The sequence below is a fragment of the Phacochoerus africanus genome, chromosome 6 (assembly GCF_016906955.1).
Source record: "Phacochoerus africanus isolate WHEZ1 chromosome 6, ROS_Pafr_v1, whole genome shotgun sequence".
NCBI lineage: Eukaryota > Metazoa > Chordata > Mammalia > Artiodactyla > Suidae > Phacochoerus > Phacochoerus africanus.
The window spans coordinates 87986444-88011759 of record NC_062549.1 but is presented as its reverse complement, the minus strand read 5'-3'; the positions used below and the strand labels follow the sequence as shown (position 1 = coordinate 88011759).

The window sequence follows — 25316 nt, the reverse complement described above, 5'->3', positions numbered from 1 at the left end:
GACATGATAAAAGAAACCAGAGATTGTTTCCAGGGTTTAGAGTAGAGGCAAATTCACTATATGAAGAGTGAAGGTAGAATTGCTATATTTGCTGTTCTGATTATGTGCCCAAGGTTTGTCAAGGATAAATGGGATCACTGTGTACCATGTTTTCTTTGAGTTTTGAGGAAAAGAGCCCATGAGTAATACAACCTCGAGATGACAAGCTTGGGATGATAAAAGCCATACCTACTTACCTATCAATAAAAATGACTTATTGAGCAGTGTCCTATATGTGATAAAATATTTTTAAAATACAAAATTAAATATATGTCTTCAACAGTGTTCTATTCTCCTGGTCTCTCTGGCACCTCTAGCAGTTCATTCCATCTTTCAAAAGTTGCAGAACCTTGAAAGCAGCAATTTCAGCTGAAAGAAGGAAGAGGAAACTGAGGTTTCCTCACTTGGTTTGGATGGACATAATGACGGAAGGAATCCGTTGGTCTTGTTATGGAGTCTTCAGGCCTTCACTTAACTCACAGTCAGTCCTACACTGGTTGTCATCCTAAAATTGTGAGGATGCTGAATCTCCAGAGTCTGGGCCCTCCTTCTTGTAGGAATGAGTTTTTCATAGGATAGCCACACATTGTGTCCCCTCTCTTATTCATTTTATGTCATCTCTGATCTCTAGGACACTCTAAAAGAAGACTTTGGTTCTAGATTCTAAAAATTGGAGTGCACTATCAGGCCTGCAAGATGGCTTCTCTCTTGTTCTCTGTACAACCCTGCTCAACCTGGCTCTGCCTCACCTTACCTTAGGTGCATGACTGCCTCCCTCTCCTAAGTTGAAAGTTAAATGAGTAACTACCTGTGAAATCAGCCCAACACCCAGGTAACTATTGTTCTAGCCCTCAGACCAGAATGACTCCAGTATGTTTGGTCTATCAATAAGAAACAGCAGCCCTTGCAGCAGTTACTAACCCAAGGAACTATGGGAAGAATGTCCAGGTTGTCCTTGGTAACCAAGGAGCCCTTCTGACATCATGTCTGCAATTACTGATATTCTCCTTCTCTCCTGTGAAGCAAAAATTGCTGCCAGTGTCCTGCCTGCTGTTGGCCATACCCAGTGGGATGTCACTCCAGGATCTTTGCCTCTGACATGTAAGATTCCCCATATAATAAATCATTGATGCCTCTGTTGCTGACTTATGGTTCTTTCCTCTATCTAGCGACTGGGCAGTTGAAAGGATTGCAAGACTGCAGCCCTGTATGAAGTTTATTTTAGGGCTTTCAGAAAATATTGTTAAATTGTGGTCTCTTTACAACAGTTGAAAACGGGATAAGGATAGGAGCTGAGTTCCACCCAAATAATAAAGTATTAATGATTTAGAAATCAAATCTTTAATAATCACATTTATTCTTTCAATCTAATTTTATTGGTATGAGTTATCTAATTCTAAACTAATATCAAATTAATCAAAAGCTCTAGGATATTCAAAAGCCAGTATAAATGTTCTGTCTTACATCTTTCAGAGAACAGTACTAGTCAAAAAGAAAACTTTGAAAGAGGCTATGAAGTAAAGTATGTTCCATAGTTTGATACATGAAGTAGTGTTCCTTAGTGTGGGCCTGGATCGGTGACAGTCCCATTGTTACCAGTCCACGATAAATCCAGAAACCTAAACATTAGAAACTTTTATAACAGTTTGGCAGAGTACTCATTTTGCTTTTTCTTTTTACAGCGACATCTGTGGCATATGGAAGTTCACATTCTCCCAGAGACAAGGGCGGCTCCTTAACCTGATGAGCTACAAGAACTTCTGGCAGAGTACTCAAGTCTGTTGAATCTAATTAAAAAAAAAAAAAAAAAATGAGGCTTGTATTTTGTATACCTTTTTCTTTCATTTTCTAGGGATTTATTTTTATTGTATATTCCAAAAGTACCTATCTGGGATGGCTTGGAAAAACGAAGAGGGTCCTTCAGCACAAAGAGTAGGAGGCACATTAAATAGGAGATTACAGTACACGACCCATTATCGCCTATGGAATCCGAGAGTCTCTGATTCCACATCATATTCCAAGTTTTGGAAATTGGTAATTCATGCATGAATAAAATAATAAAATAAGGAGCTCTGGTGCAAATATCCTGAGTTCCTGCGGTGAAGTGCCAATCCTAGGGGACAGGGTACGGACCCTATGCGCTCCTGGTACCAGCGCTCCAATGCCCCCGACTGGATGCAATTCCCAACCACGCAAACGCCAAAGGCTTCCGCAGCATGTAAGGTCACGGGCGGTACACCTCCGCCCAAGAGGGGCGGGGAGAGCCCGGATTGGCTCGGGCCTTGTGCGACACGCGGCTCCACCCCTCGGCCTATCTCACTCCATCCCCTCCCAGGAGCCGGGAGCCAAAGGCTGGCTGCGACTGAGAAAGGGCCCAGCGGAGTCGATGACGCAAAAGGGAGGTGGGGCCTCGTCAGTCCCTGATTGAAGGGCTGGGGGCGTGGCCTGGGCGGGGCGTGGGTCAAAAGGGCTTCCGAGAAGCTTTGCCGGATACCTGCTTGGCTAGCGCTGCATTGGTGTGTGAGACGATGCGGAAGGTGGTACTGATCACCGGGGCTAGCAGGTGAGGTCTTTGGTTGCCTGTCGGCGGGGCGGGGGTCTGAGGGAACAGGAAGTATCGCGCCGGGATGACTCGCCCCTGACCGTCCCGGGAGCTCCCTTCTCTTACCTTGCCTCTGTGGGGACTCGGACTGAGACCCTGTCCCATTCTCTCCTGGGTCCTCCACTGCACGGGATACCAGGCGTTCCGGCCTCTTGAAGTGCTCAGTATCTGGTGCTTTGCATTAAATATGACAGCAGAAAGAAAATAGAACGCCACTAAGACATGCGTGTTTCTGTGATGATCCTGCTCGTATCCAGGAAAACGGCGCTTCCCACGCAGACCTCGCCCCCTTACGACTTTCTCATCACTTTTTACCATCAGTGCCTGGGCATTTTGCCTGTGACCGGGTGGCTGTATCACTCCAGGTGTTTTATCTGTGCAGGACTTCGACCCTAGATAAATTTCAAGGTCCATGAGCATTAGAACAGTGGGGGGAGAAAATCACATTCCATGTGCAGATCTAAAAATCTAGTATATATTCTCCAGGAACTCAGAGAAAAGTAACTTTTTCCTGTTAAGGCATGGAAGAAGTGCAAGTAACCATTACTGCCAGTGAGTGATTACTCCAAGGTTGGTCATTTGCATTTCAGTGAAAAAGTGTGTGGAGGATGAAACTAACCAAACCACATTCGTAGTTGTTGCTTTTGGAGTTTTGAGGGAATTAAGACTGAGGCTATGTTAAATGGTATTTAAAATTAGTTCGAAATTATGTCTGAGCTGGTTGCAAACCCAACACAATGTCCATGAGGATGTGGGTTCAGTTCTGGTCAGTGGGTTAAGGATCCTGCTGAGGCTTGGACAGAAGATGTGGCTCAGATTCACTGTTGCCCTGGCTGTGGCATAGGCCTGCAGCTGCATCTCCCATTCAACCCTTAGCCTGGGAACTTTCATATGCCACATATGTGGCCATTAAAAAAAAAAAAAAAGTAAATACATAAAATTAGTTTATTTTTACTTATCTAGCCACTTCCATGTTAACTAAGCCAAACCTGGTAGGTGTCTGTGATGTACAGAATTTTAGTGTGTCTTCTCTCTTGAGTGATCTTAACACCTGGTATGGTGCTTCCTATGTTGAAGTTGCTCAAATAAGTCAGAATTGATTTTGTGTGTTTGCTTCATTTGTATATATTATGTGTAAATATACACTTATAGTAAAGGCCTGTTCTTAAATGAGAGTGAATAAAAATATATTTGATCCTCTGTTGGGAGGGCCAACTGATTGCTGATGGTGCTAGGCCCTTTGCCTGGATCAGCTTACATTTTGGAAGAAAACTCATTTACTCAGGTTTCCATTGCCATAAGCCAGCCTGGTCTGACTGCTATCCCCATCTACTGCGTGGTTTCACAATGCTCTTTCTGAAGTGGGTAATTTGTTTTTGACACAAGTGCTCATCCCTGCTTCTCCTTCCTGGTACCTATCTTCTATTTCCTCTTTTTCTGTTCTACTTAATCATGTAGAATTCTTTCTCTTCCTGTTGGTTATTCAGTGATAGTAATTGAGAGGGACTTGTACCCCCTGCCATGTTACATATACCTCTTTCTGAAAGATTCATCCGTTCCTTATCAGGAATTCCTAGTGTTCCTGATAGTGGCAATGCTACCAACAGATAGTAGGGCCCTTGTCCTTGAGGAACCTAGACAGCAAAGTAAAACATGCACACAGGAAACTTATAATAAGATGCTCTTTTCACTATTTGCTGGTAATGTACTGAATCACTTTTATGAGTGTCATAATCATTGTAAAATGAAAACCACTGGTGAAATAAACTCTGTCTTAAAAGAAATGCTAAAAGGATAGCTCTCATTTGCAGTCCAGCTATTTGCATTGTCGAGCTTTTGTGGAATGAGAAAAACACATACTGGACATTGTCCTGAGCAAGTGAGTATTAGAGGTGGGGGGGGGTCCTCCCTTCTTTACATTATTTTTGAGTCCTTTCTGTCTACCCTGGGCTCCTGATGGGAGCCCAGGTTGACAAAATCTGCCTTTTGAGCCAGAGAGAAATGCCTCTATTTGGCACCATCTCAATTAATGCATATTCCGTAATTGAATTGTCCTCTCAGTGGCGTTGGCCTAGCCCTCTGCAGGCGGTTGCTGAAGGAAGACGATGGACTTCACCTGTGCTTGGCCTGCAGGAATTTGAGTAAAGCGGAGGCTGTCCGTGCTTCTCTGCTTGCCTCCCACCCTGCCGCCGAGGTCACCACTGTGCAAATGGATGTCAGCAGCTTGTCATCGGTGTTACGGGCCTCCAAAGAGCTCAAGGAAAGGTATACCTCTTGCTGTCAAATTTTCTCTCACATGATTGTGCAACACAACTGCTCATGGAATAAGGACAGGAAAATCTAAAAAGAAATAGGTGAGTTATAAGAAGTTACACTGAGAAAATCTGTATAGAGTGACCCGTTATATCTCGGTACCACATTTTCATTCTCAATCATAATTTTGACCAGTCCATGAAGATTAATTTGTGAGTACACTTTGACCTGTGGTCAGTTGTGAAGGCATATGTTGGTGTAATTCCTTTGATGTTTGAATGCACTTTTTGCACCTTTCTCTCACATGAGAACTTCATTAAGAAGGTAGGGCAGATACCAGTAAGTGAAGAAACTTCCCCAGACTAATAAAAATTTGTCCATTCCTGGATGGTAATTGGCATATAATAAGCATTTGATAAATATTTAGTGTGTGAGAGAATAGAGGCTTTAGATGTATAACTTCCCAGAAAGTGTACAATAAATTGCATAGAGGTGCACAATGCATTTTTTTTGGAGAGAGGGATGGCATGCTTTCTTTTTTTAATTCTAAGAGGAATTGAATGGTCAAAAAAATAAAACCCCTGTGTTAGTCCATGCTGAGCCCTAGCAATATCTGAAATAATTAATAATTTAATTGAATTAATGAATTATTAAGTAAATTTTTCTAATTGAGGCCCCGAGGGAGCAAGAGCTGCTTTTTTTTTTAGACAATGAAATGAAGTTCACTGTAAATAAGGAAGACTTTCCTGGTAAAAGCGTTGGCTGAGAATAATAGTTTGCATTTTATTTGACTATTGATAGCCATTTGCATTATGCTTTTAAGATGTACAAGTTACAAAATGAAACCAGTTTTCTTCACCCCAGTTCTCTTAGCAGCTTTAGCCCTTTGTAAATATGGTTTCTCCCTCCTCTGCTGCTGAGCTCCTAGAATTTTCTGCCACATTACCTTCCTAAAAACTGAGATATTCTAGGTTCCACATTTACTTTTCCATAATGTGTCTCCAAGTCTGTGAAACTGTATAGTCACTACCCCTACTAAGTTAAAAACCCTTAAGTCAGAAGTCATGAATTTCAAGTCATGTTTGCAGTCTTTCTCTCCCAAAACCTCAGCCAGTTGGCACTCTCATCTGTTTTGTATCAATTAAGCTACATTTGCTTATTTACAGAAAAGAACCTTCATCCTCTGTTAGTAGTAGCCTATTTCAATACACTTGACTTTTGAGATTTTAAGTTGTAACATTCATAGTATTGACTGTTCTCAATTGCCTTCAAAGGTTCAAGATATTTAGTGGTCATAGTTTTAGTAATTTAGTATTTGGTAAGATATTTAGTAATTTAGCCAAAATTTAAGACAGCAAGGCTGTGGGATGAGAGGGAACATTAAGACAATAAGTGAGTTGTGCCAGCTGTGTGTAGCATTTAAGTACAGGTATGATGTGTTTATTTAAATCCCCAAAACAGCTTTCTGTGAGATGAGTGATATTATCCAAATTTAGGAAATGATGGTGATGGTGACAGTCACAAAGTTGGGAATATGGGACAGTGTCCAGATAGACCTCTTGCTTGTATGAAGGATCTCCTACACTTAATGGCCCATATAGATATCTTTGATTATTGACCTGGAGTTAGAGCTGGAGAGAGCTTGAGAAGGATCCCTTCCAGTTGGCTAAAGCGGCATCATTCCTAACACCTGGTCTTTCCACCTATGATACTGTTCTACTAGCTATGTGCAGATGGAAACTAATAATAGTGGTTCTCTTTTATCCAGAATAGAGTAATTGTGTCAATCATTAATGCTTGCTGAAAGAGTAGTAAGTATGCCACTTTATTGCAGGCAGACCTCAATTTGGAAATTTGCAATTTCCACTCTTGGTTAAATATTTCTTCTCTATTCCCAGCAAACTTTGTTAATATACTCAGATGAAAGTTTGCAAATTTGGTAATGGTATAACCAGCAGTAGATGGATCTGCGCTGTTTTTGTGGCCCTTACATGGATAACCTGATGGTATCAATGTAAGCATTTATAATTAGGGTCATGTGGCTGTTGATTACTTACAGGATGATCAAGAAACATATGTGATCTGTATTGGTGAGCAGATATGATTCTAAGATGCCAACTTTAGTAGCTATGGCCTGTATTGTTCTGGGCTATACAGAGGACACAGAGATAATGTGATGCATAGAATTTTAGGAGATGTTTTGAATGTTCATGTTGTCTATAAGTATTATGAGAGCAGGTTTTACTTGTCTTGAAACCAACTTAAAAAGAATACAATTAGATTAAGGCTTATGTTGGTGAAAAAGCTTTCTCCAGTCAGCATCTCACAATCTCTCTGTAATAGGTTATCCTAGAGGAAGGCTATTGCAAGTGCCTTATCCCCATTCAGCTTCAGTAATCTCATTGTATTCTTGTAAGCCTTCATCATTTAATGACTCAGAGCACCTGGCCATGAGCAAGGAAAAGTTTCCACATGAATCTAATGCTTAAGTAGATATCTTGGCGTTCAGCTTTCAGTTTGGATGGATCAGATTGGGTAAATAGTGAGGGAAGAAGTGAATTAAAAGAAAAAGCAAAAAACTTTCTAAGACCGGGAGGGTGGGTTTAATACAAAGTTGCCACATTGCTTTATTAGGAGAACTAAGCTGGAAGGAGCATTGATTAGAGAAGGTTTGACTTAAAAGTCCATTACAGCTCTCCAAATTCTGTTTGAAGCCACAATAAAAAAAGGAATACTCAAATATTTACCATTGCTAAAGAAAAACTGTTGAGAAAGTGACACTGAGGCTTTAGCTTTCTATGCTTTTAGGTTTAGAAAATACTTTCTGTCCTTCCTTGGCCTCCTTTATTCTAGTTGCTCTAGAGATAACTAATAGTCTTTTCTTGGTTTTGTTCACAGGTTTCAGAGATTAGACTATGTATATCTGAATGCTGGGATCATGCCTAATCCGCAGCTAAATATAAAAGCACTTTTCTGTAGCCTGTTTTCAAGGTAATTTCCATCTTATAGATGAACTGGGAGGAAGATGTGTCTTTTTCTGCCTAGTTTTGCCCTCAGTAGGTTCAGTTGAGGGGATGAGAAGGCATTGAGAAGAATGAGGGCAAAAAGGACGTGTTGCAGCCCTGTCACAAAAGAAAAGTTTTCATCTTTGTGCAGAATGTTGCAAGTCATGATTCTTATGGTGTTCTAGGTCCCCAGAACATTCCAAATGCTTGACTGTTTAAAAGGTCTACCTGAATGTGGCTATTAGAGAAATCATTTCAGAACTAGGCAGAGACGTCAGTGAGACCCAGGAAGGTGACTTTAAAAGCATTTCCCAGCTGTATGGCAGGTGGTCTGACCATAGGCTGGGGAAATGTATAGAACTAAATACCTTTCTGGAAGATTCTCAATACATGTTAGTACAGCGGCTTCTAAAAATGTTTACCCACATCCTACAGTAAGAAATAGATTTTATTTTGTGACCCAGCATACTTATTCCTAAATAGATATTCTCACACTTATCCCATGCTACTTATTGCACTGCTCTTTTGTTTTACTTTGCCATTCAGCACACACTCCTACACACAAAATCCCACACTGGTCTTGACCTACTACATTGATCTCACAGCAAACCACTGTATTAATATATTCAATGCTTCAAGAATTCCCAGTGATAAAACAGTAATACAAATTATTATAAAAATAATTTTTTGTTTAAACAAAAATAAATATTTTGTTCATCAGTTAAACACCAGTTTGTGCAGGGGATGACTTTTTCTTTTTGGCATAGCTGTTAATGCCCCAGAGAAGTTTACCTGTAACCTGATTAGGAAAGAGGTAGAGACAGTTTTTGCAGAAGGTTTTTGAGAGACTCAGTTTCTTCTTGGTAGTATGAGCTTAGTATGGAAGGACTTCTGTGAATTGGGGGTAAGAAAGCATTTTTGCATTTGATTTAGTACTCACATTAAACCATGCTGAGAAATAGGAATTTTTGTTCCTGTTATTCTAGACTTAAGGAAAATATAGTGTTGGGGAGGGAGAGGGCAGGAAAGGGTGTCTCTTTAGTATCTTCCCTTAAAGAAGCTTTAAAGCGTGATGCAGTTGTCTTCTGCTGTTTCAGAAAAGCGATTCATGTGTTCTCCACAGCTGAAGGACTGTTGACCCAGAATGACAAGATCACTGCTGATGGGCTCCAGGAGGTGTTTGAAACCAATATCTTTGGCCACTTTATCCTGGTAAAAAGGCTTTGGGCTTAATAAGCCAACCCTTAGTGCTATGATCCTAAACACTTGTTAAGCTCATTAGTTTATGGCTAATGTTCAATCTTAAGAGTTTGTTTAAGTAGGGTGATAACTCTACTTGTTGAAACCATTGCTTCCCTAAAGCAGTCTATTGATGTATTTTTTTTTTTCTTTTGACATCAGCTTTAGAGAGCAGAGAGAAAGTAAGAAATGAACACTCAAATGCTATCAGAAACAACGTACGGAACTGAGAAAGTGCACCAGTGTTGTTCTAAATGGTCTTTGAAACTGGGCTTGGTATCAGATAGGATGGGGGAATAATAGGCGAGCCATTAGTAAACAGTACCTCACAGTTAATCTTTTACTGTTTTGATTTGTGATTTCTTAGGCATCTGGACTTGTGTGTTACAATCCCAGACACACATAAAAAGTTAAGCAAGGGATGTGTAGCATTTAAGCAAGGGATGTATCTACGCTGTTCTGTGCTTTTGCCTCAGGTTTAATCTCGCAGGACAGCTTTACCATCTAGACTTGAGTAATGCCTGGGTCTGTTGCCAGTTGTTTATTTGTAACTCCTTGGTGTGGGAAGAACTCCTGATGCTGGGTTTGCCTGCACAGAACTTTTATATTCACAAATGCTTTTTTTCATGTTAAGCCTGATTTCCCTCAAAATTGGACCTCCTGTGGACTAGCTTGTATATACAATAATTGAAGATAGATGCCAACTTTGGAATATTATAAAACCACTAGAAGAAATAAGATAACTATTTTGGGAGTTCCCGTTGTGGTGCAGTGGTTAACAAATCCGACTAGGAACCATGAGGTTGTGGGTTCGGTCCCTGGCCTTGCTCAGTGGGTTAACGATCCGGCGTTGCCGTGAGCTGTGGTGTAGGTTGCAGACGCGGCTCGGATCCCGCATTGCTGGGGCTGTGGTGTAGGCCGGTGGCTACAGCTCCGATTCAACCCCTAGCCTGGGAGCCTCCATATGCCGTGGGAGTGGCCCAAGAAATAGCAACAACAACAAAAAGACAAAAAAAAAAAAAGATAACTTTTTTGCAATTACTTGGGGCAGCCTCCAGTATTTTATTATTGAGACGAAATAGCAGGTTGTAATTTGTATGGTGTGATCTCACTTGTATAAACAAACAGAAAAAATATGTATCTTTACACACTGTGTATACATGTATATACTATTTCTAGAATGATACCAATGAAGTTTGGAACAGTGGTTGCCTTTGATGAACCAGGTTCCAGGGATATCAGGAATGAGTGGGGGATTCATGTTTCATTCTATATCTTTTAGGGCTTTAAAAAAATGAGATATTACCTTTCAGTGACAAAAGTTAATTTTTTAAAAATGTAGTCAGGATGGGCTTGAGAGCTGATCATGTTTTATAACTCTACAGAGATCCATTATCTAACATTTCCTTTATCTTTTTATAATCCTCTCCTTTTTCTTTACCCTCTTTTTGAATTATTAAATTAATTGGCAATGATAGAGGATAAGTTAATTGTTGGTATTAATAGTCTGTTAATTTTTTGATGAATCTAGTATTTATAAAATCAAGTTGTTAAGAAAATCTAGTATTTGGGTAATCTGGCTTGGGGGAACGGCAGAGGAGAGTTGTGGTCATGGGCACAATTATAACAGGCGTCCTGGTGATGTGACTTATTCTTGTATATCCTTATATAGGCAGGCATATCAGCAGGGGCTTGGGGATCAAATTATCAAGTAAAATAATAGGAAGGCTTATGATACCTTCTGCTCTCCCCAGATTAGTTTTCAGAATCTTACCACTTTTTAGGGAACACAACTTGGATTCTAGGTACAGGTGTAAATGCATTATGTAATGGATCTTTCCCCTGCTTGGTTATGTATAAAGTGGCCAAGCTTTTACAGCTGTTAAAAGACCAGAGATAATCTCTGTAATACTCAAGGCCCTGTGCAGTAGTACAGCCATGGAACCAGGTGGCTGGTTGAGCATGATTTAATCTTGTGTTTATGAGTTCTCTTGACTGCATTTGACGTAAATGTTCATCGCCCATCTGAAAGGTTTCCTTAGTTTTAAGATAGTTTTAGATTTATGGAATTATTGCAAAGAGAGTTCCTGCATACATTATGCCAGTTTCCTCTATTATTAACATCTCACATTGGTGTGGTACATTTGTCACAATTGGTAGACCAATATTGATACGTTACTGTTAACAAAAGTCCATACTTGACTCAGATTTCGTCTGTTTTGTGTAATGTCCTTTTTTAGTTCTAGCATCCCATCTAGGATACCACATTGTGTTTAGTAGTCACATCTCTTTAGGCTCTTCTTGATTGTGATAGTTTCTCACACTTTCCTTACTTTTGATGATCTTAACAGCCTTGGGATTATTGCTCAAGTATTGTATAGACAGCTGCTCAGTTGGGATGTGTCTGTTTTCTCATGGTTAGGCTTGAGAAAAGTGTTTAGTGGAGATAAAGTGCCATTCTTATCACCCTCCTATCAAGAGTACATACTGTTAATATGACTTAGTATTGATGTTACCTTGATCCTGACTTGATGTAGTACTTATCAAGTTTTTCCATTGTAAAGTTACTTGCTTTCTTTCTCCCTTTACATTCTGTACTTTTTGGAAGAGAGTTACTTACGTGTGGCACACATGTAAGTGGCTGTACTTGACCTCCTTAAGGGTGGAGTAGGTATATAAATTATTTGGAATTTTTGTGCAAGGGAGATTTGTCTATTTCCCTCTATTTACTTCTTTTATCAGTTAATTATACCTCAGTAAAAGCTGAAAAGAATCATTTGTTATATCCATGTGGACTCATGGATGTGTATTTTCTACTTTGAATTATACGTACTTCTTTATTTTCCTGCTCAGGTTTGGGCCATTGGGAGCTCTTTTGGTTGGAACTCCTGTATCTTTGACATACCATCCTCATTATGGCTTTCTGTTTTTGTTGTGAGCATGTCCTTTCTGTCACCACAGGATGTTTCAGGCTTATCTTGTATATTTCTTGTCCTAGTCCCAGAATCAGCCATTTCTCTAAGGAAATCTGATTCCTTCTATTGGAGAATGGCATTAGAAAGCAAGATCTGAGTGCTTATTGATGTTCAGATTACATTTGCTTTTAGATCTTCTCAGCTAACAGAGCAAGGACATATCTATGTGCATACTAACCCATTTATCTATAAATAATCTATAAATATTTTATATTTAACCATCTGTATTTCTATTAAGCAAAACATGGGTTCAAGCTGATGCCTCTAACTCAAGTCCCTTACCGCAGGGATCAGTCTAGTCTCCTTCCCTTGCTTTCCTGTAATGCCCCACTCCAACAGTGGCCCACCTGTTCAGTTCTAGTTTACATTTATAGTGGTTTCAAAATTGTTATCCCGGGAGCTCCTGGGTGGCTTAGGAGTTAAGGATTTGGTGTTGTTACTGCTATAGCTTGGGTTCAATCACTGGCCTGGAAACTTCTGCATGCCATGGGCACAGCCAAAAAAAAAAAAAAAAGAAGGAAAGAAATGCTTAAAAAAAAATGTTATCCTGTCCCCCTCCCCAAATATATTTTAACACACTTTTTGGTCCTTTTTTTTCTTCCCTCATTCAGATTCGGGAACTGGAATCTCTTCTGTGCCACAGTGACAGTCCATCTCAGCTCATTTGGACATCATCCCGCAATGCAAGGAAATCTAATTTCAGCCTTGAGGACATCCAGCACAGCAAAGGCCAGGAGCCCTACAGCTCTTCCAAATATGCTATAGACCTTCTGAGTGTGGCTTTGAACCGGAAATTTAACCAGCAGGTGAGGCCCTGTCTCAGTGATATGGAAATGGCAGGGCAGTGATATCTGAACTGCAGTGGATTTCCTAGTAACATGGCTGGGATTCTGTTAACTATTGTAGTTTAGGATATGAAGTACTGTTTCTGGAGCAGGATTGCTATGAGGACAAGACAGGACATGACTAAGATTGATAGTTGTGTTTAGGAAAGTTTTAGGGAAGAGATAATTGTCTCTTGACCTTTTGGGTATTTTGCAGGGGGCTTCATTCACTATTCTGTAGCTCTTCAGGAACTATAATTATACAACAGAATGACACTACTAATAATATCAATAGCTACTAGAAAGCACTTGCTATGTTTTAGGTGCTGTACTTTTTCATCTGAGTACGTCATTTAATACCTTTCCCATCACAGCGAGTTAGGTCTGAGTATTTTAATTTTCATACAAGGACACTAAAGTTTGGAGCCATTAAGTCCTTTACCCAGAAGCCACACAGCTAGTAAATGGTAGAGCTTGGAGTTGAGCCCAAAGCTGTATGACTTTATAGCTTGGACTTTTTCCTAAGCCATGCTGCCACCCAGTGTTTAGTGTATCAGATGTTACAGGACAATCAGTAGTTATTTCTAACTACTAGCCTTCTGGATAGTAATCTTTTTTTTCTTTTTTTTTTTTTTCAGGGCCACACCTGCGGCATATGGAGGTTCTCAGGCTAGGGGTCAAATTGGAGCTACATCTGCTGGCCTATGCTGCAGCCACGGCAACACCAGATCTGAGCTGCACCTGTGACATACACTACAGCTCACGGCAACACCAGATCTTTAACCCACTGAGAGGGGGCCAGGGATTGAACCTGTGTCTTCATGGATGCTAGTCAGATTTGCTTCCGCTGAACCATGGTGGGAACTCCTGGATAGTGGATCCTGGTCTCTGTGAGGACCCTGGGTTTAGAGAGCAGCCCTTGTCAGTCATGCTGGCTCCTTGTGGCCTCTGTGTTCTGGAACTCATTGCTTCTTTGTATGTCTCTCTTGCCCAGGTCTAAAATCTTAACTGCAAATTCTAGTCTTTCCCATGGGTATTTCCCTTTGTTTGCTTTGACTGTGCTGTTTGAATGTGGGACTGGGGAGACATTTAATTCCACTAATATTTATAAAAGACTTACCATGTTTTGGGTACTGCCCCAGGCCTAGAAATGAAGAGGAAGAAAAAATAAAAAAAGACAATGAAGAAGCTCTCTGCCCTTAAGGGAACTTCTTTGATCATGCATTAGATACAAAAATCTAAGCTTTATGTGGTCTAGACCTGATTTATTCTGAAACGGAGACTTTTACCTGATGGAATTCTTGCTTCTGAGATCTGGCTCTTGAAATCAAGCCTCTTAGTGAAGAGGATGGTGTAAAAGTAGAAGCTAAGAGCATATTCTCTAGAACTGCATTTGAATCCTGGCTCTATCACCAGCTTTGTAATCTTGGACAAAGTATTTAATCTCCTTGCACTTCATTTTTCTCATCTGAAAAACAGGGATAATAAGAATGCTTGCCTCATAGATTTGTTGGGAGGATTGAATGACAGGATTGGTGTGAAGCAGTCCCAGTGGTGCTTCATGCTCAAAATATGCATGTGTGTGCATGTGTCTGCACACTTGTGGGTGTGAGTAGGTGGGGGTGTGTGTGCTTATGTTCATATATAGATGCATGAGTGTGCATATCCACATGCATATGCGTGGGTTTTGTGGGCGTGCATGTGTGTGAATGTGATTGTATATGTGGCAGGTATGTGTGGGTGTAGATGTCTATGGGCCTGTGGTCATGTGATCTGCAAATGTGTGTGTTGGCTGTTATTATTACTGTTGTTATTTGAACCCAGTGTGTGTTGGTCCCATTGTGAGCCTCCTTCTGAGGTTTCTTGAGATGTTTAAAAATTGTCAAACTGCTTGCCCTCTGGAAGCTGCCTTTTAAGGGGAAGGCCAGAGTGGATTAGCTTCTCTTTTCATAAAAAGCTCTGAGAATTTTCCTCGTCTCGATTGTCAAGAGAGTTTTGGGAATTTTACCTTTTATAAAAAAGGGAGACTTAGCTAATGCTGCTGCCTCCTAACATCTGTGTGGTTGGTTCACAGCCCCTTGTTGTTTTTTTTTTTTTTTTTTCTCCTTGAAAAAAAGAAGAGCCAAGTAGCTAAGAAAGAACTCCATCCCTTTGAGGCCTTGTATTACTGGAAATGTTTCCGGTCCACACAGGCTGCCTGACAGACTCTAGCCAGCCATGAATGACCCCTCCCAGCCACAGTCTTGTGGGAATATTCAGGGTCATCACACTCAACCCCTAGGATTAAACATGTGTAGGGACTGTAGTCTTGGATAAGACGGCCTCCTTGTTTGTGTTTGGTTGTTGTTGTTGCTTAATGTCAGAAAGCCATACATATTGGAAGCCCTGGATTTTAGTTCACAGATGTTTTCATTTAGGGCTGAATAGGCCCTATCTCTTCCTGGCTGCTTCCCAGAATTAGAAATTTTCCTTAGCTATCTTTGGGGCAAAACATTCTCGGGGGTAGTTTTCGGTATCTGAGGCTCCTGACATTTTTCAGAGGGCTGTTGGTAAATCAAGGGGACTCTTGGGAGCTGGATTATCCATGCAAGGTACCGCCAGGCCCCCGCACACTGGAAAAAGGAAGGAGAGCTGCCCACTGCCCGCCTCTGATGCTCAGGGTGCTTTCGGTCCACTGAACTGTCTCTGTCACACTGGCACTTTCTTTTTTTTGTTTGTTTTTTAGGGCCGCACCTGGGGACAATGTAAGTTTGCAGGCTAGGGGTTGAATCAGAGCTGCAGCTGCCAGCCTACACCACAGCCGCTCTGAGCCACCTCTGCAACCTACACCACAGCTCACAGTAACACCGGATCCTTAACCCACTGAGCGAGGCCAGGGATCAAACCCACATCCTCATGGATACTTGGGTTCATAACCCACTGAGCCACAATGGGAACTCCCCATTATTTTTGGCACTTTCTATCTTTTGTTTAAAAGAAAAAATAAGATTAAAAGTGATAAAAATAAGAATTAAAATGGTCCATATCAAACTAAGGTAAACTGTAGTAAAAATTTAAACCAAATAAACTAGTAAAACAAATCCCAGTGGCGCCAAGGATTGCTAAAGACTACCCAGGTCCCTTTCTAACTACTGTGTGCTCTGTGTTAACTGGGCCTCTCTTCAGAGAACAGATCTCTCTAAAATGAGGAATCCTAGGTTAAGGGCCCTAGAGATCTTTAGTTGGAGGAGGTCTTTGTGAAACCACATAGCCCTTTGTTTCTCTCTGATGCCAGGAGCTCCCACCTCAAGCTAGAGTGATGGGCCTTATGTTCCTGTAGGGAAACAAACACACATGAGGTTTTGCTGTATTGACTAGATCACACTCTTCATTCAGGCAAAGACTGTACCGTGTATGTCTTTTTTATTATTATTTTAAAAATCTCAACTGCTTGTTTTGATTGGTTGACTGAGCTTCAATTAAGTCAATAACATGGAAAAGTCAGGTAACTGGTTTCAAGCTTGGCTGTTGTTTTTATTGTGTCATGAGACTAGAGACATTTTCTTAGACTTGTGCATCCTGTATGCCTCTTATAATGAGTTCTCATGATTCTTAAACTGAAATGGTATAACCAGCTTCAAGGACAACTTAAAGCCTAAATCCTTGATGCCGTAGATTCCTGGCTTATTTGTGTATCTCCTTTATTAACTAGCATGTAAGTGGATTTGGTTAATGTGTATTGAATTAAAATTGATTGCTACCCCTCTCTCTGCTCCCAGGGTTTATATTCCAGTGTGGTGTGTCCAGGGACCATGTTGACCAACTTGACATATGGAATTTTATCTCCTTTTGTGTGGATGCTGATCATGCCAATGATATGGCTGGTAAGTGGCACCCATGTCTTTTCTTAGTTTAAGATGGAACCAAAAAGGTCTGTTTAAGGATTGGGAAATGATTTAAGAAATAGAACCTGAAGATGGCACAATACCATTTCACTCAAGGGCTTTAAATTTACCTAATATGTAACCTTTGCTCCTACCATCTGATATTCCCACTGCACCACCGTCTGAGTGTCCACTTTTCTTTAAGACAATGTTTCTTTGATTATGCACCATAGATCCCAAGAGTTCTATGATTGCATAATTTGGGGAAAGCAGTGTTAAGCAATATTAAATGGGATTTCTCTGAGCTGTTAGTGTGGTCACATGCATGAAAGTTCCCAAGAAGGCTATGATTGTACATTGTATCATAGAATCATGTTTTTGCTTGTTTATTTTATATTTTGAGCATCTTGCAGGACCTGTGTTCCTCTGGCACATATTAGAAATCGCTTTTAGGAAATACCCCTCCCTTGTAGAGCTCAGGAAGAAATACCCCTCCATTATGGCAGGCATAGAAAAAAGAAGAAAAGGAAATGTGCTTTCATGTTAAAAGTGGTTGATTTGGAGCGATAAAGTGATATTTTATTTATTTTTCAAAACTTAAAAAGTACTATGATAAGAAATGCAGGTTTCTTTTCTAACATATAAGTGAATAATGCTTTCATGACTTGACTCTAAACCACCACAAAATGACTATTGTTTTCTTTTTCTCAGATTCGCTTTTTTGCAAATGCTTTCACTTTGACACCGTACAATGGAACAGAAGCACTGGTATGTTACTAGAATTTCGGTATCTTGCATTTACTTCACAGATGTAAACTGTTCACTGGTTTAGAAACAATCTTAACAGAGAAGATAAGAGAACGAGCTCGAATAATCAAGGTCCTGTTTTGGATGAAGGTAGCCCATAAGGCTGAGTGCTGAGCATTAGGAGTGAACTTTGAAAGTTTAGTATTTTTCATGGTTGTGAGGACAACACTTAGGTGGAAGCAAGACATGCCTGCAGCCCGAGAAGAACTGGGCAGTAGGATACTGGAGGGGCAGGCAAAATGAGATGCTGGCTGGGTAGTCAGTGTGAGATTTCCCATGGAGGAGGTGTGTTTTGTGGGTCCAGAGTCGAGGCAGCAGAGTCCAGCTCCACTGCCTTAGATGAAGGTGTTCTTTCCCCCGTTAATATTACAGAATCAATGATTGTCACTTTATTAGAAAATGAGTGTGTTTCCTTAAATCACACATGGCAAATAGATTACATGTGTTTCCTCATCAGTGTCAGATTACTAACAGATCAGAATACTCTTTTCTGTTCTACACAAATGACATCTCTGAATATTATTCAACTCAAGGTCCCCAAGGCATCCTCTACTAATGGATCAGAATCATCATACAAGATTAAACTTATTTGACCTCTGTGCTTTACCCCATCTGGTTGAAATTCCGTTGTATTAAAGTCAGTTCTTTGTGAGTCTCCCCTCATTCCACTTAGCTCCTTCAGGATTTTTGCTATGCATCTGGAAAACTTGAGAGCCCAGCACTGTAGTGTTCTTACTTAGCAGAGTCTTAAACTATAGCTGAATTGAAATTAACTAAGGAAATCATTAAGGGAATTGGTTTGGCACTCTCGTTTTGGTAAACATTGTAGAAATAAATGTGTTTATTGTAGGGACACAAATTGATAATAGAAGCAAGTACTTTTATTTATTTGTTGTCTGTTATTTTTTCTTGCTTTATTGAGATGTAATTGACCTATAACACTGTGACATACAATGTGTTGAAATGATTGATACTTTGTATTGAAAAGTGATTACCACTGTAGGATTAGTTAACACCTCCATCACTTCATGTAATTTTTGTGGTCAGAATGTTTAAGAACATTAAAATCTACTCTCTTAGAAACTTTAAAGTGGCTATTGTGAATAGTGCTGTTATGAACATAGGGGTACATGTATCTTTTTGAATTATAGTTTTGCCTCGATATATGCCCAGGAATGGGATTGCTGGATCATAGGGTAGTTCTATTTTTAGCTTTCTGAGGAAACTCCATACTGTTTTCTATAGTGGTTATAGCAATTTACATTCCCACCACTAGTATAGGAGGGTTCCCTTTTCTCCATGTCCTCTCCAGCATTTGTTATTTGTTGACTTGTTAATGATGGCCATTTGGACTGGTGTGAGGTGGTACCTCATTGTAGTTTTGATTTGCATTTCTCTAATAATTAGTGATGTTGAGCATCTTTTCCTGTGCCTACTGGCCATCCATATGTCTTCTTTGGAGAAATGTCTTTTTAGGTATTCTGTACCTTTTTCAGTTGGGCTTTTTGTTGTTAAGTTGTATGAGTTGTTTGTGTATTTTAGAGGTTTAAGCACTTGTTGGTTACATCATTTGCAACTATTTTCTCTCATTCTTTAGGTTGCCTTTTTTTTTTTTAATGGTTTCCTTTGCTGTGCAAAAACTTGTAAGTTTGATTAGGGCTCTTTTTTTTTTTTTTTTGGCTTTTTAGGGCCACATGTTTGGAATATGGAAGTTCTCAGGCTAGATAGAGGTTGAATTGGAGCTGCAGCTGCTGGCCACAGCCACAGACACAATGAATAACTAACCCACTGAGCGAGGCCAGGGATCAAACCTGCATTCTCATGGGTACTAGTTGGGTTTATTACCACTGAACCACAGTGGGAACTACCTCCATTTGTTTATTTTTGCTTTTATTGCTTTTGCCTTGGTAAACTGCCCTAAGAAGACACTTGTATGATTAATGTCAGAGAATGTTTTGCCTATATTCTCTTCTAGGAATTTGATGGTGTCATGTCTTATGTTTAAGTCTTTAAGTCATTTTGAGTTTATTTTTGTGCATGGTGTGGGGGTGTGTTATAGTTCCATTGATTTACATGCAGCTGTTCAATTTTCCCAGCACCACTTGCTGAAGAGACTTTTTCACATTTTATATTGTTGCCTCCTTTGTCGAAGATTAATTGACTGTAGGTATATGGGTTTATTTCTGGGTTCTCTATTCTGTTCTATTGGTCTGTATGTCTGCTTTGGTACAAGTACCACATTGTTTTGATTATTGTAGCTTTGTAATATTGTCTTAAGTCTGGGAGAGTTATGTTTGTTTTTTTCCCTCAGGATTGCTTGGCAATTCTGGGTCTTTTATGGTTCCATAGAAAGTGTAGGATTATTTGTTCTAGTTCTGTGAAAAATGTCATGGGTAATTTGATAGGAATCACATTAAGTCTGCAGATCACTTTGGGTAATATGGCCATTTTAACAATATTAATTGTTCTAATCCAGGAGCATGGGATATTTTTCTATTTCTTTGAATCTTATTTTGTTTTCATTTTTTAAAGTTTTGTTGAAGATTAGTCGATTTACAATGTCATGATATTTTTTCCTGTACAACAAAGTGATTCAGTTATACATGTACACATAAATCCTCTTTAATTTCCTTTATTAATGTTTTTTAGTTCTCAGCATATGTCTTCTACCTCCTTGGTCAGGTTTATTCCTAGGGTTTTTTTTTTTGGTGTGATTTTAAAAGGTATTGTTTTTTGTATTCCTTTTCTAATATTTCATTGTTAGTGTACAGAAACGTAACCAATTTCTGAATGTTAATCTTGTATCCTGCTACTTTGCTGAATTCATTGATCATATCAAGTAATTTTTATGTAGTGTCTTTAGGGTTTTCAATCTATGGTAGATACATATTTTTTAAGAAAATAGATTTTCTTTGAAAGAATATACAAGCTACTAGCAAGAGTTCTTGCTTCTAGAGAGGAGAACTGGGTGGCTGGAAAATTGGGAGAGGAGGAAGATTTTTTACATCTTTGTTGTATATATGCATATTCATTTATTAATAAAATGCAGTATTACATCAGTGACCTGCACTTTGCTGGCATGAATTGAGTACCCACTCCAAATAAGCTCAGGTTCACATGCCATGAATTTTAATTTGGAAACTAAGAGACAGCTAAAATATGAGGGCTTTTTGCCTTATTTATTTATTTTTAACCACGTTTCAGATCTATTATATTCTCTTTTGCTATGTTTTCTTTATATCACTTTTTGCTTGTTTTTTTAAGTTTTGTTGAGTTATAGTAGACATATTACATATTTAAGAGGTATCATTAAAAAAGACAAAAAATAAAAAAAAATAAAATGTATGATTAAGTTTTGGCATACCTAGACACCAGTGAAACCTTTACCACTATCAAGCTGATGAGTATTTCCATCACTTACCTTTACCACTTTTTATTTCCTTTTTGAGTTCTACAAGTTTTATTGTGGTAAAATAAACAATATAGCCTATTTAAACAACCCACTGAAATGTCTGTCCTATGGCATCACTTACCATCATTTTTTTTAAATAAAACTTTCAAATTTTTAAAATAAATTTCTATCCTGTGGTATCATTTGCCATATTTTTTTTAAATAAAATTTTAACATTAGTAAGCAGGCTGTCCTACTTCCTTCAAATTATAGTAGTGGTTTGTGAAGGCATTGCAGGTTGCTGATGCTATTTAGGAGGATTTTTAGAATTTCTTTGGGGCTGTGTAAAGTGCTAATTGTAAACCCCTTCCTGCCTCACTCACCTTCAGCAGAAAAGAAGAATCATTACACCCTCTTCCTTTCCAGGTCTGGGTTTTCCACCAAAAGCCTGAGTCTCTCAATCCTCTGGTGAAATATCTGAGTGCCACCACTGGTTTTGGCAGCAATTATGTAACGTCCAAAAAGGTGAATGCTTCCTTTGTTTTCCTTTGAGCTTGCTGTTGGGCTGATGGACTGGTCCCTGGGTTCCTGAGCAGCCCCACCAGCTGCCCAGCTTCTCTCCCCTAGGTCTCCCCTCTTTGCTTGCTAGCATCACACTGGCCTGTTTTCATTTGTCTGCTCCCTTCTGACTCTGAGCCTTGGCACACCTTCTCTCCTCCTAAGCTGCTCCTACCCTTCTTGTTTCTGCTGATTCATTTCTATCGTTTATCCTTAAGATCTCAGCTTTTCTCTCAGTCTTCTGTGACCTTTTACCTCAGGTCAGGTGCTTCCATGCTAGGCATCTTTGACCTTTTGTGCAAGTTTTGTGTAGTATTCATCCAGGGGTGGGCCCCCTTGTCCCAGGATAAGCTCTGTGAGGAGGGGGATCACACCCCCTTTCGTAGCACATTGCCTTGCACATGGAAGGTACTCAAGAAATGTGTCACAAATTGGATGAAATTTAAGCTTCTCTCTGAGAGAAGTTAGCTTTCCTTTGAGTATTCAGTTCCTCTTGTGACAGTTATTAGAAGAGGCAGGTGATGGAGTTTGAGGAAAAAAATGAGTGCTTCATTTTTTAGACTCTGTGTAATCTTCTTAAATGAAATTAAACACAGTTATATATTAGGAAATGAGAAAATTTATTTCGACCCTGTAAGAATTGCTTTTGTTGTATTTTTATTACGAATAAAGTGTATTTTAGCCTCCCTTTTTTTTTTTTTTTTACTGCCTAGTATATTGTGAGGAAGCATTGGCACAACAAAATTAGATTGGAGCAAGTAAGTTATAGTCGTAATTGGCAGTGATCTTATCTGTATGTCAGTAGTTTGAGGTCTAAGGGGAATCATGCCCTCTGCTTCCCATAGTATATGTTTACTAAAAATGAACTGATGAACCTCCAGTGTTTTCCAAAATATGTTCTGTGGGATACTAGTTCCTTGAGAAGATTTACAAAAAGCAGTTTGTCAGCAAAATGAGTTTGAGAAATGCTTCATATTATATTCCCTTCTTTCAGAGATGTGCACAATGCACTTTAGCCCAGTAAAGGCTTTGAGCAGTTGATGCAATTAAGAAATATTCCTGACATGTTTAATCCTGGTGTTTCTTAAGTTGTTCTGTTTTTGGTCTTTTGCTATTTCTTTGGGCCGCTCCCGCGGCATATGGAGGTTCCCAGGCTAGGGGTCAAATCGGAGCTGTAGCCACCGGCCTACACCAGAGCCACAGCAACGCGGGATCCGAGCCAAGTCTGCAACCTACACCACAGCTCACGGCAACGCCGGATCGTTAACCCACTGAGCAAGGGCAGGGACCAAACCCGCAACCTCATGGTTCCTAGTCGGATTCGTTAACCACTGCGCCACGACAGGAACTCCTCTTAAGTTGTTCTTAACTGTATGACCTTTTTTTTTTTCCCCTTCAAATTTTATGTAATGCTTAATAACATCCCAAAGAACACACTTTGGGAACTCTCTTGTAAAATAATAAGCTTACTTTTAGGCCGAATTTATTTAAATTTGCTAAGTATTGATTTTGAGGGAATGATTTTTCCCAAGAGGAGAAAATGTTTAATTCTATACATCGAAGTATTTTATTAGAATTTCATGGAAATGCGTTACTGAGTGTTTTGACCTTTGATTAATTTTGGGAGTCAGCTTTTTGCTCTGTTAAAAAGGCTGGGTTGAACTAAAGAGATCTATAATACCTCTTCCAGTTATGAAATGGAAAAAACTCTAACATGATTGAATTAATATAAATGATATTTCCAAAATGTGATAAAGCTTAGTTTTTAGCCTTTTTGCTTTGTGGGGTTTAAGCTCTTATTGTATAGTTTAAGCTCTGTATTGGCCTGAAAAGAGACAACACTTTATTTTATGGGAGCTAAACATTTGCCTTTACATATAGTATATCAGTTAAAATTAGATTTTGTACAAAATAGATGAATGTAAAATAAGAGTAGATTAAATAAGATAGAAGCTTAGAAGTTCCCGTCGTGGCACAGCGGAAACAAATCTGACTAGGAACCACGAGGTTGCTGGCCCTGGCCTGCTCAGTGGGTTAAGGATCCAGCATTGCCCTGAGCTGTGGTATAGGTCACAGATGAGGCTCGGATCCTGCGTTGCTGTGGCGTAGACTGGTGGCTACAGCTCTGATTGGACCCCTAGCCTGGGAACCTTCATATGCTTCAGGTGCAGCCCTAAAAAGACAAAAAAAAAAAAAAAAGAGCTTAGATTACTTGCATGTAAAGCAGATTGGAGAAAGGAAGCCTTATGTTATCCTGGCAGATCTGCAAATTGTCATGTACCCAGGTTCCTTCCACCACCACTCTGTTGTCCCCAAGGTGTGGCCCTCATCCTTATGTCTTAGGGCAGCGGTATGGAAAAAGGGAGATGGAAAGATAGTCCTGGGTAGTACTGCACAACACTTCCACTTACATCTCATTGGCTAGAACATAGCCACATGGTAGGTACCTCTAGCATCAGCGGAGGCTGGATATGAGAAGGGAATTGAGCCCAGCTGAAATCAAATTAGGAGGTGGGCAGCGGTTAGAATTTTTTTTTTTTTCCTGCTTTTTAGGGCTGCACCCATGGCATATGGAAGTTCCCATGCCAGGGGTTTAATCAGAGCTGCAGCTGCCAGCCTACGCCATAGCCACAGCAGTGTGGGATCCGAGCAGAGCCTGCAACCTACACCACGGCTCACAGCAACTCCGGATCCTTAATTCACTGAGCAAGGCCAGGGATCAAACCCACATCCTCATGGATACTAGTCGGGTTTGTTATCACTGAGCCACAATGGAAACACCTAGAAATTTTTTTTAAAACCTCTTGATTTTCCCCTTTTGTCCTTCTATCACAGATGTTTAATGTCTTCGGTTATTGGGTACAAAGGAGTTAGGGGAGACAGCAAAGCTCAGGTCTTTGTTGTACTATTTAAGGGAAGCCTCAGTAGGCTTGGTGAGGGGTGGAGTTTGGACTGAGAGTTAATGTGTCATCAGGATTCCTAACACCTCATGTGGCTTCAGCCACAGCCCTTTCCAATTAGCCTCCCTTTTTTGGTTCTCTTACATATGTTCAGTGGCTTCCTCTTATTCAAATACTATTTCACTTTTTCTTTCTGGTTATCACTATCTTTGCTTCTTTTCCAGATGGACCTAGATGAAGACACTGCTGAAAAATGTTACCAAAACTTACTGGAACTGGAAAAGCATGTCAGGGTTACCATTAAAAAAAAACTGATAACCAGAGCTGATGATGAGGCTCTCTGAAACCTTGCATACCGTCTGTGGATTCTGGAGCATGTCGGTTTCTACTGAGGGGGATGATACGAATTTGTGGTAAATTATGAACTCTGATAGTCTCTTCCTTCATTTCAGAATCACCTCTAGGGCTGTGCCTGAGGAAAAGATTGCTAAAATGTCAGTTATTCTTAAGAATGGTGTCACATTAAAATTAAGTCACCCAATCAAGTATCTGTTTATTTGCTCTGCCAACGGGAGCCCAGACTCCACTTCGTGGGATGAGGTGTAGACTTGACTAATCATCACACAGGCACACACTGGTTCTCATTTTCACCTGCCCCAGCAGGAGGAAGTAGTGCTCACTCTCCGAGTGACAGTCTTAGCCTTGTTCCCTCATGAGCAGCTTTTCAAGGTTTTGTACCTTACTTCTTCCTCCACATGCGCTTTTAACAGTCCTAACACAGATGGCTGTGTAATTAACTGGTCATGCTAACAAAAGCATATATGTTGAATTATCATTTTCTTATTTTAAAAGTATCTTTT

The 25316-nt window shown here is 39.9% G+C and overlaps 1 protein-coding gene and 1 long non-coding RNA gene across 2 annotated transcripts; one reads left to right on the top strand and one right to left on the bottom strand.

Annotated features, from left to right (window-relative positions):
• Nucleotides 1-1361: 1361 nt before the first annotated feature.
• Nucleotides 1362-2911, bottom strand: LOC125129398 (uncharacterized). Its single transcript, XR_007135471.1, has 2 exons — nt 2708-2911; nt 1362-1826 (listed from the first exon to the last, which is right to left on the bottom strand). It is a non-coding gene; the product is annotated as an uncharacterized LOC125129398 (long non-coding RNA).
• On the top strand, nt 2457-25001 carry HSD17B7 (hydroxysteroid 17-beta dehydrogenase 7). Its single transcript, XM_047784046.1, is given in 10 exon segments — nt 2457-2602; nt 4703-4906; nt 7793-7885; nt 8997-9111; nt 12725-12919; nt 16696-16800; nt 17512-17568; nt 21425-21523; nt 24681-24758; nt 24761-25001. Coding segments are annotated over 10 exon segments (1005 nt in total). The 5' UTR covers nt 2457-2567; the 3' UTR covers nt 24785-25001.
• The last annotated feature ends 315 nt before the right edge of the window (nt 25002-25316 follow it).